The following is a 14,136-nucleotide window of genomic DNA, read 5'->3' as shown; positions in this document are numbered from 1 at the left end:
CATTTAACCTTCCTCTTGAACTTTACCACTGCTTTATCTGTCAACATTTCCAGATGTAGGAAAGGATTTTGCTTCTGAATTTTCATGTCCTTTGAATTACTTGCTTTCCCAATCTAACACTGACAATGGCCTAGTTCAAATTTTCAACTCCAAATGTCAAAAACCTTAAAAAACAGGTTCAAGGTCTCAGCTCTCTGCTACTGCCTGAGCTACTTCTACCACTCCGAGTTACCACTACAATCTAACCACTAGTCTATATGTTACATAGGTCTCCCTTGCCTGAAACATTATTTGACCATTTTTAAGCAACTTTCTCTTATCTTCAAGGTCTAGTTCACCTCTACCAAGAAGCCTTTTCTGGAAGGGAAAGGAAAATAAATGTGTTCTTCAGCACATTAAAAGTATGTCTCTTATAACACGTTATAAATCCCAACTTAAGTGCCTAATAAATGTGGGATTAGAAAGAATGCAAACCACCCAAATAATACATATTTGATTTTCCATGATAATTACTATTTACCCTATAGTAAACGTAAACTCCTAATGGCCTCTGGATTTACCTCAAAAGTTCTGAGTTTGGGGGTAATTTCTTCAAGCAAATGCAGATCTCTGGAAACCTTGACCTTTAGTTTGTTCCACTTTCCTTGGATGTCATCAAAGTCTTGCTTATGTATTTTTTCTACATCAGGAGGAACATTTTTCTCCAAAGCCTTTGTTTCTTCTGCAAGTTTATATAATGTAGGTTTTTGATTCTCAAGGATTTCATCAAGGGCCTGGAAAAAAAGTACTAAAAGATTAAAAATATGCACAACAATGCACTTTTTAAAAAGCATTTTATCCAAAAAGAATCGTGAAAAACACATGAAAAAAATAGGCATAATCAAAAAAGTTAAAGCTTTCCCTTCATGAGTTTGGGCAACATAACATGTTTCCCGTACTACACACCAGTGGAACAACACACCAGTGCGAGCCAAGCGTGCAGAGCTCGGTGGAAGGCCTCTTATCTGATGAAATACTGCAGAGCCGTAAGGCTGCTCAGCTAAATGACCAGGGAAGCTCTTTTATTCAATATAGAAAAATATATCCATATATCAATTCAATCAATGTTCCTTTTATTAAAGACATTTTAGCAGATATGAACAGATTGAGAATTTTAGGCTAATGACAACAGAAGAAGAAAATATGCTTTTCTTCAGTTAAAAATATTTAGTAACTATCTTCTATTCGAGGTCCTACATTACAGTAACTCACCTTCAAATTATAAGGTACTTTTGGACCAATTTTGACCAAATATGACGAATATTTTTTTAATTATGGAAAAATAATTTCAAAATATGTAATATGAGATAGCAAAAATGGCCCTAGAATTCTAACACATAAAATATATGTTACCTTTTTTTCTTGCAGGGCCTTCTCCACCTTTGCTAGATCATTTAGGACATTCAGAGGCGTCTGGGCCTTATTTTCTGAATCATGTAGCATATCTTTCAGTGCTTTCAGTGTTTCCAAATAGGCATGGCCAGGTCGGCTCTTCAGTTCTGTTCATTTAAAAATACTTACTTTGAGAAAATAATGTTAGAAACCTAATATTATTATATATACCATTAATCTTCTATATATATTAAGTGAATTCCAATACATAATAAGTGAGAACCCCATGATTAAAATTAAAAAGGGTCTCTGTTAGTTAATAAAATAGATCATTGTATTGGCATTTCTGAGAGTCAGACAGTGACTTCATTCCTGCGGATGTTAATGTTTGAAATATTAACTAACCCACTATCAATTTTCTCCATTTCATCATGATGAAATGTCTCTCTGAAGATGGGCCAACAATGTTCCTTTTGTCCCATATAATCTCCTCTTCCCCAATAGCTATACAAAGAATAAAAACAAAGATACCCTCAAACAGTCTTCCTGTGATCTTCCTGTGAACTCAAGCATGTAGTCAAACCCATTCACACAGTGAGGGACATTATATGGGAATACTGCAGCCAGGCTGTCACAGGTACTCTGAGAAGTAATGACTGCAAAAGCCAGCTGGAATGGTGTCCAGTTCAGTCACTAATGTAAAAATTACATACGAGTAACACGTGTGTGGAAAGGAAGTGAGTTCACTCAAGCACAAAGAGGTAAAACCAACTAGCAGCAAACAAACTTCCTACTGATCCTTGACAACAATGAAAGCATCGTTTGTACCGGTAAATTGAGAAAAAGGAACTCTCAAACATTTCACACTTTAGGTTAACTGAATTCAGTGTACAAAGACATGTTGTTCAAATCTCTTTCCAGAAGAAAGGCAACATGACACTTTTGTCTAACACATGACCATGGAGATTCTTAAAGTCTTTACACAGTCTCTGATTGCTGAAGCAGGGTGTAGTTATACTCACAGTTTTTTAGTATGCACTACCCAAAACAAGAATACAACATAATTCCCAACATAAACAACAGCTAAGGAGAAAATAATGTAACAGGTGAGGAATGAGAGTTATAAACCTTTAACAATTCACTTTCCAAATTAGGTGTATTTCAAAAGCAAGAACTCTAAAATTGTTCAGATTCTGAAAGAGGAACATGATTTCTTTTAAAAGAGGGGAGAGTATTACTAAAACTTTAACCACAAGTAAGGAATCATTCTTTTCAGTCCGGCTAGGAATACTAGGTGGCCTTCTCAACCAAAGGAAGAGAGAACACCTGTTTCTCCTTAAAAAAAAAAAACTCCTTAAAAGTCATTATATCCTATTAACATGATTTTAGAGCATGTGACAGTTGTCTGGACTTTTACAAACAGTGTAAATCCAGGAAATAGTCTGAAGGTACTTTAAGACGTTGAACAATGCAGGTACAGAGGAAAACAGAGTGAAGCTCATGCAAAAAAAAAAAAAAAAAAAAAGCAAGTATACCAGAAGTCTTACGTTTAAGTTTTAAATTAAGGCAAACTGAGAAAGGAGATACTAACATCATTGAATAAGAAAACCAAGAGAATGGGTTTACCGTTCTCCAGTTGTTGTTGACAATCCTCTAAATCTCGTTGCACAGCTTGGTAGCGGTCCAGAAACCTATCGAAGCCCTGCTGGACAAAATCTGGGGCAGAAGGATGGGACATCAGGGCCAAACAGCTGGCACGCACCATTTCAATTTTGGGGTGGAGGCCAAGGAAATGTGTCAACTCCCGCTATGGAAGAGAAAATACAGTCACACAACTGACTGAAGATGAACATCCTCACTAAACATGTATCAGAGCAAAATTAACTTAAAGTTCCTGATTCAAGAAACACCATCCTTCACATGGAACTGGGCACAGAATTCTTTCATATTCCAGATGGTTGGCTCTTTACCTGACAGGAATCCTTCAAACTTGGCAAGGACTGGTGAGGAGATTCAGAAAAGGGAGTGTGTTTTACCCACTCCTCCTTTGTCTTTACAATCTTTTCAAGGTCCTCAAGCTGCTTAAAATAAGCATTTATATCTTCCTGTAGCTGAATCTTTCTTGCCAGATCTTCCAAATGCTGAGATACACTCTTCCATTCTGATGAAACCTTCTCCAGAACATTTTTTATTTCTTCAGTAGAAAGACCTTCTATGCAGACATGAAAAATAAGCAAGACACTTCATATATGATTACAAAGCTTGTTTTATGTTTGTTCTAAACATTCTAACATATTCAAAATAAGGAGGCGATGTCACATATAATGATCCCTCCCTTAAGTCCCCTTTAACTCAACAAAAAGTTATAATGATGCACTTAAAAATAATAATGTTTATTTCAGTTCTCCAACCAAAGAGGGAAGGGGTCTTAAAATAGCAGTCCAGGAGTGGTATGGCTATCACAAAAGGCACAACAATAGAGCTCTGGCCACAATCTTTTCTATAGAATGTGTGGTTTCATCCTGCGCATCCTACCACCCTGCTATCTTATAATCTGAGCCAGAGAAATAAAATCAACTGCCTAGATTGGTCTGGGGTTCTGACAGCAGAAGGTAGACCCTCTGTCATAAGAAAAAAAGAGCTGGCTAGAAAAACTAAGAGGCAGTTTGAGCCTTTGGTGACCGAAGCACCAAACTGCAAAATGAATGGCAAAAATTCCTTTTGCTGAGAAGCAACCTGGTAAGTGGAGGAATATTAAGCCAGCAGTCAGGCCCAAGAAGCATCAGCAAGCCTACTGGGCACATTGCACCTAGATAAGCAAATACCAAAATATTGATGCAATGGTAAGATTATGTACTTTAGAAACACACTGGAAAAAATTTTCCATTATTTTTATTACTGGAATCTTATCATTTTGTCTGTCTCATATTTTTGAGAGAGAGAGGATGTTCCTAGAAATGATAAAGTTATAACAACAGGTTTTATCATAGTTCTTCCCTTACCATAAAATACCATCAAATCCTTTAAAATGACTGTGAAAAAGTATGGGAAATCCACAAAGGAACCTTTATATTCGGAGGAGAACATGCATGTTGAAAGGATGGGCTTAAAATTTTTATTATTTGAGTAGGAGGGCAACAAAACAATTCTGCTTTGTAAACATACACGATCAAAATCCAGGGTAATGAGAGCTGGAACTGAAAAAAAAGGCATGTGAAACAAAAAGTCACTTATGATCCACCAACAATCCAACTTGAAAAATTCTATAACACACTGTGTCCACTGAAAATTAGAAATGCAAACACATCGTGGCATAATTAGAATATATCACCCACGTCAATTGCTGAAGTTCAATGTCCACCATCATGCAGGTAATAGAACATTAGACCTAGGCAAAACATTTACACCACAATCCATGTTCAGTTATCCCTGTTAATGAGAGTCATAAGCAAAACATATCACCACTTTCCCAACAAACTATCTAAACAATGGAGATATAGGCTGTACTTCTGCAGGGTCATTTCTGTTTGAGGTGGGCTAAGAAATAATAATATCAGCCACAGCATTTTTATGTCAGGGCAATTTATGCTAAACAAGGAAGAAAATTAAGCTGGTAAATAAAATTTCTGAGTTGGAAAATAGCACTACTAATTTAGAACACTGGTAAGAGGTATTCATTTCAGGTACTAGGGAAGCCAAAGAAACTTCTTCAGTTATTTCACAGACAATGTCTCACAATCCATTCCAAAAATTTAAATCTCCCAAAATCTTCTCTAAGCTTGAGATATTGCTGGTTGCAATGATGTCAGGTAATGATTCAACCACAATTTGCATTTTAAAAAAGGAAAACTGTACATTGTCTTTAAAAATAATTGTTTATCTCCCAGAGATCTAGAGTCATAAATTTTCTATTTCTATACAACACCCAACTCTTAGAAGATGACTAGTCAAAAGCCAAAATCAATAGCACATCATTTAATTAATAACCCAAAAGGGACAAAATATAACGTATTCCTGCCATTTACTCTCACTTGACTTTAAACATTTCAATTTATCACTATTGAAATCAAGGGAAATGTTTACAAAACACAGGATCTTCATCAAGTTTACATTTCCAAAGCTAGACCAAAGAGAGCTAGCAAAACTGCATAGCAAAGTATTAATCTTTAGATTCCTCTTAGTCACTGGGAGGTATGGCAAAAAAAAGTAAAAATTTCAACTACAAGTAACATGTTATCAAATATAACAAAATGCTGCAGTAAATTAATACAATGCACTGAAAGCAATCAAAATTAAATACTCTTAATAGATTTATCTTAATGTAACTTCATTTCTGAAATGTTTTCAAAGTAAAGTTTTCTTTTGCCATGCTCCTGCAAAAAACATTCCCAATATATAGCCCAGATGGATAAGGTTTGAAAATCTTCTATTCTAGTGGATTTTAACTGTTCTCCTGAAGTATCAAGGTTTCTGTTTCCCTGACCCTGTATAAAAGCAGAACAACTTTGTTTTTATCTGTTTTTTATAATCAGCTTCAGTATATTTTATTTATTTATTTATTTATTTATTTTATTTTTGTGACCAGTAAGGGGATCGCAACCCTTGGCTTGGTGTCGTCCGCACCACGCTCAGCCAGTGAGCGCACCGGCCATCCCTATATAGGATCCAAACCCACGGCGGGAGCGCCTCTGCGCTCCCAGCGCCGCACTCTCCTGAGTGAGCCATGGGGTCGGCCCTCAGTATATTTTATTTTTTAAAAAATTCTGCTAGCTAAAAAATGTCAAAAACATTTTCTAGCAAAAAGAGGGTTAGAATGTTAAAACAAATACTTGATATGTCAAACTGTAAATATTATTATTGCTACCATATAAAAAAACTATTTAAAAAACCAAGGGTCTCACCTTTTCCCATTTGCTGCACAAGGATTTGTCCTGTTTGGTTTAATTCATCCAGTCTGGGAATTCTTTCTGTTTGTTCTTTTCCTAATCCCTGGAAATAAAGTCCCAGTATAAGAATATAACAAACTTTCTTCTCAATATAATGTAGACATTATTTTAAATTTTTTTTGTTTAATGTCCCTCCCGCATTCTCTTTAAGTATTTCAACCAAAATTTACCTACAAGAAATACAAAACTACAATACAAAACCATGAAATTCCAGGCAACCGTCCAGCAGTCCAGAGGTGGATAAATCTGAAAAGGTAAATTCATACAAACTATGCTCACAACATCTATAAAATTTTGGCTTCTTTTATAAGAAAAAAAATGTATACTATAATTATGAGCTCCTATCAAGAGGAATTAATTAAAATTAGTGTTAGATAGACTCAGGATATCTACTCACACATAAAGCCTGAGTGTGCCACACCATAAAAATAATGGTTTGAGTCAAAAGAACTGAATGTGCTATGACAGAGATCACTGAACAAAAATTAATTAACAAGAAAGAGAGATACACATATTTTGAGCCTCAATATTAACTTGTTGCATTATTTTAAGTCTAGGGTCTAAGGCAAATGTCAGCCACAAGCACATTTCATACATACTTTTTAAATAATGACTATATGTTTGAGAAGCCAGACTAAAGCATTTTGTTCGTTATGTTTGATGAGTGGCTCTTAATTTTAACATTTACATCTCTAAGGTTTGATAGTCTCAAGACGAGATCTTTCCAGGACTAGTAAGAATGGGACAAACAAAATCATGGACACACATACGTATGAATACACAACTCAGTATTTGAAATTTCTTCCACTCCCCTACCCCCAACTGATACTTATATATTAATTAACTATTCAAATAGTGTCCATAATAGCACAATCAAAACATCTAGGCAACCCATTATTTCAACCAGACAGTCCCGAGAAGAACCTCACTTCTGAGTTCCTTACCTGTAAGCACTATCAAGTAAATTAAGCTACCCTATTTTGATCCACGCAAACTTTAACGTGAGTAGGTTTAACAATCATTTTTATATTCACAGATAAAGAAATATTAACAAGATATTCTAAGAAACACCATTTATTTTTGTTTAAAGATCAATGCAAAAAGTCACCATCAAATGAGAAAAATGATTACCTGCTTTTTATAAACTGATTTTTTGCTAGTTCTTATGGTGGTAGGAGTGTACATGAGGTATTCTCCACCCAGGTATTTCTTCAGTTAGAACAAGGTATTCCTTCACTAAAAATTAAGCTAATCTTTTCCCAATTTACAAGAAAATTAGGGATTAGGGAAATGATTAAATTTTCTTTATTTTCCATCTTTTCCCAATCCTCTAGCATCTATTACTACTTGCCTGAAACAACAAAATGAATGAATTTGTAGATAAATATTAATGAAATAGATAGGAACTGCCAATCAGGCCTCACATAAACATACACAACTGTTATTTTATCCCCCTGAATACTATAGTAACAGTTTCTGCCAGCAAAATTGTCCCTGGATCATAGGATGGAATTTTATCTTTCAGTATTTTGTGGGACTTATTCCATGAAAATTGAGTTACTTCAAAATTCTGTGCCACTTGAATACCTTTGAGAATTGGGTTGTTCAAGATCATTATTATCATCTATTGGTCTTTCAGAACTGCAAGAAGCGTGTGAAATGATGTAACACAGGCCTCATGTCTGGCTCTCCCAACTCTGTGCAGAGGGCTATGATGACAGTGCTCCCAGCTCAATGGCCTTCCCCATTGCCCCTGCCACATCAACACACCCTCCTTCCATGAGCCAAGAGCTTTTCCAAGTGCTGAAAATACAGGGTGCAATGGAAACTTATCCTTGGTTTCTAAGCACTCACAGGCAGGCATATAAAAGTAAAGTCAGAAATGCAATAAGAGCTTTCATGGAGGTATAGCCAAAGCAATATGGAAGCCTTTACTCCTTCTAGTGAGCCTAAAGTTGGCTTACTGGAGAAGAGGGCATTTCAGCCACACAGCAAGAAAGGTTAATAGAGGGCCATTCTGGGCATGGAAAAGAGCACTGAGTAAATGCAGGAAAGTGAGGAAAGAGCAGGAGTCAGGAGGGCTGGAGCTCACGGCACATGTGACGGAATGACAGGTGATGAGGCTGTGTTTAGAAGGAAGGAAGAGTGTCGTCGGGAAGGCCCTTGTATGCTGGGGCGCTGGGGCTCTTAGATCTTACCCCATGGCAGTGGGAAGCCATCAGTGGATTGCAAGCACAGGAGCTGCCTAATTGGATCTATATTTGAGAAAGATCATCTGGTCACAGAAGCCTAGGGCTGTGAGAATTTGAGAAGGAGGGAAGGCTACACAGTGGCAAATGGAAGAAGCAGGTCTGATGAGAACAGAAATGCATGCTTTGAATTTGGAAACCAAACTGTTAATGATGACCTGAGTAAGGTCCGTGACAATGGAATGATAAGGCAGAAATTAGTCTCATTCAAACATTCAAAGTCAGCCAAGGTCTGACCTCAAACCAACTCTCCAACTTACTCTCTACTTCTTCTACACACACACCTAGCCTCAACAAAACCAAGTGTTTGCTCCAGCGATCACAACACATTTGCCCACCTCCATGCCCCTGCTCAAGGGCTCCCTGTGCCTGGTGTGCCCTGAGCACCCTCTTTCAAGTTCCAGCTCAGTGCCACTTCACCCTCTGCACTTCGCCACATACAGAGACAACTGCCATCCTGGGTTCTTCTCAGTTGCTGCTACCTACCACTTTCTGACTTGCAGAGACACACATACTGTTTTCTAAAAGCAAACTCCGTTGCTGATACAGAAGACGCTGCAGAATGGCACTAGGTGCCCAAATAGTGAACGGAGGGATGTGTGGAGGGATTTAACGAACACACACGACATAAAAGCGCACCAAACCCTCATCACATTTTTCAGCAACACACAAGAGCACAAAGTCACAGAGCTAATGTATCCCATACGTTTTAATAGTATTTACTTTTATAAATTGTCTTTTTTTTAATTTAAATGAAATTTTGAGAAATCACATAATTCACTGTATTCAGAAGGCAAAGGCATCATTGATATAATGTTTACATACAATCATAAATTAGTAGGCACCAGATTGAGGTAGCTCTGCAGTAGCTAAAAAATAGTAATAATAACTGGATCCCCGCAGGAAGGTTTCCTTACTGCACACCTCAATGCTTGAGGAGAAAAGAAGAAAAAAAACCCTCCCCCCGTGGAGATATGATAGCAGCTAGCATGAACAGATTCAAAATTTATTGCAATATTCTAAAAGCTTCCCTATGGCTACCTCTATTTTAAGGAGGAAGCTTTTGGATCTCATCACATCTTTATGCAAACAGCAAATCTAGCCTAATGAAATATTTTTGTTCACTAGGATTTTCTTTTATATTTTACCTTCAACTTTTTTTTCATTTCTGAAGTCTCTTGCATCTTCTTATACTCTTTTATCTCTATGGTTTGAATGGCAGTCTTTGATTTCAAAATCCAGTTCAACAGCTCTGCACTTACAGCATCAAACCTGATTTAAGATTCAGATATCATCATTTGTCATTTCTCTTCTATTGCTCCACTTGGCTCCACAAAGAGCAACCGAAATGCCCATTAAGCATGTGCTTTTAAACACAACCCAAAAACAGAAACCCACAAACATAGGAACCATACAAAATAAGATCGTACATTTACAATTACAAGTATGAAAAGAGTAATAATGTTATAATGTTAATAAATAATTGAAGAAAATAAAATAAAATAATTTTAAACTTTATATATTAAAAAAAATTTAACTTTATAAGAAATCATTTGTATTTTTATAAACTCTTGTAGATAATGAAAACCAGATTTGGTTAGACAATAACAGAAAAGAACAAATACAGCTATTACTAAAGTTAATGCCTTCTTTTGCTCAGTACATAATTATTGAGCCTTACTATATGCCAGGCACTGGGCTGGGCTCTTGATAGGAAGATGAATCAGATACAAATCTCAGCCCTCAAGGAACTTCCAATCTAGTAAGCAATGGAAAGTAACAGGCAGTAACAAAGTGATTTCTTAGGTGCCAGTTCCAAGAACTCACAGGAATGGCTCCTAGCGCAGACAGGGAAGAGATGGCTTCCTAGAGTAGAGCAACAGCATCGTGTTTAGGAGCCACCCTTGCAAAGGGAGAACAAAGAAAGGGGGAATCACATTTTGCAAAGTGCGAGTATTTAGGAGCGTCTGGAATAATGAGTGCATGCAGGGAGGGACAATTGACAATGTGGCCAAGACCAGTCACTGGAAGGCCGTGAAGGACATATTTAAGGGGTTTGGACTAATTAAAAGGCAATGGAGAGACAGCAAAGGGTTTTAAGGATAGAACGGACCTGATTTATTCACATTTTAGTGTTTGCTGGGGAAAACGAATTAAAGAGAGACAAGCGTAGAGAAAAGGCTGTGGTGATACAGGAGCCAGAACTTAGTGACAGTGGGAAGAAAGGAGAGCAGATGGCCTGAGAGGTGTCGAGAAGGCAGGGCAGAGCAAGAGGAGGAACAATCACTGACGGTGGCCCTCTGCCAGGCCCTCTTCTAAGTGTCTTATGTGTGTTATCAACTCAAGGAATCCTCACCAACACCTGAATAGTATATGAAGTATATACTACCATTACCCCTTTTAGAGAGGAAGGAATTGAGCTCACAGAGGTATATATGAAATAATTGCCCCACGTCACAAAGCTAATAAGTGGTAGAGCTAAGATTAAAAGCAAGGGAGTCTGTCTTCTTAACCAGTCCCTACTCACAGAGCTTCCCAGTACTTTACGCAGCAGGACAGGCTGTTGCTGAATCTTATGGGAAACTTTGCTGAAAGTGTTTCAAGTGAATTATGAATATTTGTCTTTTCATCAAGGTAAGTTTTCCTTGTAATATGTAACGGATTTTGTGATGCTTTAGGTAAATAACCAGGAGTCAAAGTGTCATTCAGACAGTGGCACATTCCTCCTGTCATCTTAACAGGAAATTCTTATTTAACCTTTCAGAGAAGAGGAGGGCATCCAAAGATCACACATGTAAAATGACCTTGGAGACTCAGTCCATTTCTGCCCTCAATATGAACAAGATATCCCAATTATAGGAAATGACTGTCCTGCTATACCCTGACCTGGTAAAAACAACCACCAGCAGCACCAAGAGAAGGGGAAATAAGCTGCCAGTTTTACAGCATATACTATTACAGTAAACTAGGCAGTGCGTTAATCAGTTACTTAAGGCTCACAACTGCTCGGCAGTCCATTTTAAGACAAACTAATAATAGTGGTTTCTACAGTTGACTGAAGATACAAAATGGTCTGGAAACCATGCCACACTAGGAATGGTTAAGGATCCTCTGGACCTTAGGACAATGGAAACTGGCATACAAAAGCTATCTTCAAATACTGAAGAGGTAACACAGTGAAGAGGGGCCATGTGGCTCTCTATTGCTCCAGAAAGAACCAGCCTACGTGGGTAGACTAGAGGAAGCAGAATTTGACTGGGCATAAAAACATAAAAATAACCTTTCTAATAATGAGATTTAACTGCCTTCTACTGTCATAAACTGGTACATGCTCAAGCCTCTGTTCCTCCAGGAATTAACTAAAGGGACATGTTGATAAATCAAATTGTGGAGTTGATGATTATGGCCCTTGCAGCTGGTTGCCCACCCAACAGACATCCCCCTCCACACTTCTTCCCTGCTGTCCAAGCACCCCAAAATACAACTACAGAGACAGAGAAGTCCAGATGGTTTCAACCTCCTATGCACTCAGGACATGAACAAGAGACTGAATCATGGCCAGTCAGACCAGGGAAATATTTGCCAAGAAGACAAGGCTGAGGGTGAAACCAACATACCAAGGACAGCAGGGACTCCAGATGGAGGGCTGCTGAGCCACACCCTCCTGTTACAGAAGCCCTACCTCTGGACTTCTTGTCATGTGAGGTAGTCAATGACCTCATTATTTATGTCAGGTTGAATGTAGTATTCTGTTTCTTGCAACAGAAAAAGCACCCTGTACAATACAGTCATGTTTAATTAAGATTTCACAGTTATGAATCCTAGTCTTTTACATCTTCCTATGCTTCCAAATGCACAAAGTCAGCACTGGAGAGACACACTGCCAGATATACCTGGCAGACAGTATGCACTGAGGAAATGCAGGATCTATGCCAATATTAGCATCTGAAGCACCTTCCTCCTCTCCTGCCTTGGCACCAAAAGTAAAAGTTCCAAAACTGCTATTTGCAATGCAGAGGTACACCGATCCTGCAAGGAGATGCCAGTAGCAGGCAGAAGCACAGCCTTGTTATCAAAATGAAAATCATTTGGTAAAACAGGAATCCTGCTTTGTCTAACAAAAGCTAAGTTAAGGAAAACATGTCATTTGTATCCAGTCCCCAAATAATTGCCCATTTGCCCAAGCACTGAGATTTTACTATGAAAGGGGGAGAAAAATAGTACTGTTCAAAGGCTCTTTTCAGGATTAATTGATATAGTGCATGTAAGGTACAGCTCCTGGGACACAGTGCAGTTTAATAGACTCTGACGTCAGTAAAGGCTCAATATATGTCAGCTGTGATTATTCTCCTTACAAAGATCCTGAGTTTTCTTTTGAGTCAAAAAAATGAAAAGAGACATTTTATGCCAGAGATGGATCTTTAAGCAAACATGAAAAATCTTTTAAGGAATCTGACACAGTAATTAACAAAGGAAATAAGGAAACATGAAAAAAATGAGAGGAAAATAGGAAGAAAAAAGGAGACTAAAAAAGAATTATTTCCCTGAGTCAAGTATTTTTTAATAGTGAGAGGAGGAAGGAGATTCACAAAGAATAGGGACACCTACCTGAAGCAAAATTGTGAGAGTTGTGAACTGTGAAAGAAAGAATAAATGAGGAGTCATGCTCCAAGGTAAATGGTGAGAAGGAAGAAGAAAGGTTCTGCCACATGGTTCTCCAAATTAAGCACAGAATAAATAAAATCATCCAAGACGATTTAGATGCTTGGCTAGTGTGAAGTAGAATAGTCACAAGACTTGGGGGCAGTGAATGGTTCAGTAGCCGAATTTTCATAACAATATATCTAAATTCGCATATGATTAGTTATTAGTACAAAATAAGTAACAAGTATCAACTACATTATGTGCAGTAATGGGTTTGGAAGATTTCTGTTCTCACTTTTTCTTAGCTTCCATATCCACATGGATCTGTCTCTTTTTTGGCGGAGGAGGTGGAGGCAGCTCCTGCTTAGACTTTTTTGTAGTTACTTGTTCTCTCACACGAACAGTCTCCAAAAGATCCTTCTGAGGAATCTGAGACATCCCCAGCTTTGCTACAGCCTGAGTCACCTGCAATATAAGACATCCGAAGTTTTCATTTTTTGTAATAGCTATATTGAGATGTAATTCACATGCCATAAAGTTTTCCCTTTGAAACTGTACAAGTCAATCGTTATGTGTATATTCAGAGTTGTGCAACCATCCCTTTATAACTCCAGAAAAGTTTTATCACCCCAAAAACAAACACCATACCGATTAATAGTCACTTCTCAATTCCCTACTCCCCCAAACCCTGACAACCACTAATCTTTCTGTCTCTGTAGATTTGCCTATTCTGAACATTTCATATAAATGGAGTCATAATGCATATAGTCTCCTGACTGGTTTCTTTTACTTAGTTAATATTTTCAAGGTTCACCACCACGTTGTAGCATGTGTCAATACTTGATGAAGTACTTTTTTATTGCCAAGTAATATTGCGTTGAATGGATATACCACATTTTTTTAGCCACTCATCCGTTGGTGGGCAT

At 37.6% G+C, this 14,136-nt stretch overlaps 1 protein-coding gene across 4 annotated transcripts in view; it reads right to left on the bottom strand.

Moving 5' to 3' along the window:
* The window catches only part of UTRN (utrophin), a 473,290-nt gene that overhangs the window by 327,310 nt on the left and 131,844 nt on the right, over nt 1-14,136 (bottom strand). For all 4 annotated transcript variants that reach the window (XM_063097714.1, XM_063097711.1, XM_063097712.1 and 1 more), the window contains 7 exons: nt 13,506-13,675; nt 9,715-9,838; nt 6,273-6,360; nt 3,342-3,583; nt 2,998-3,178; nt 1,393-1,538; nt 561-773 (listed from right to left, as the gene is read on the bottom strand). In XM_063097714.1, coding sequence (XP_062953784.1) covers nt 561-773; nt 1,393-1,538; nt 2,998-3,178; nt 3,342-3,583; nt 6,273-6,360; nt 9,715-9,838; nt 13,506-13,675 — 1,164 coding nt within the window. The remainder of the gene's footprint in view (nt 1-560; nt 774-1,392; nt 1,539-2,997; nt 3,179-3,341; nt 3,584-6,272; nt 6,361-9,714; nt 9,839-13,505; nt 13,676-14,136) is intronic.

Source organism: Cynocephalus volans, chromosome 5 (genome assembly GCF_027409185.1).
Source record: "Cynocephalus volans isolate mCynVol1 chromosome 5, mCynVol1.pri, whole genome shotgun sequence".
Classification (NCBI taxonomy): Eukaryota; Metazoa; Chordata; class Mammalia; order Dermoptera; family Cynocephalidae; genus Cynocephalus; species Cynocephalus volans.
This window is presented reverse-complemented; position numbering and strand designations above follow the sequence as displayed.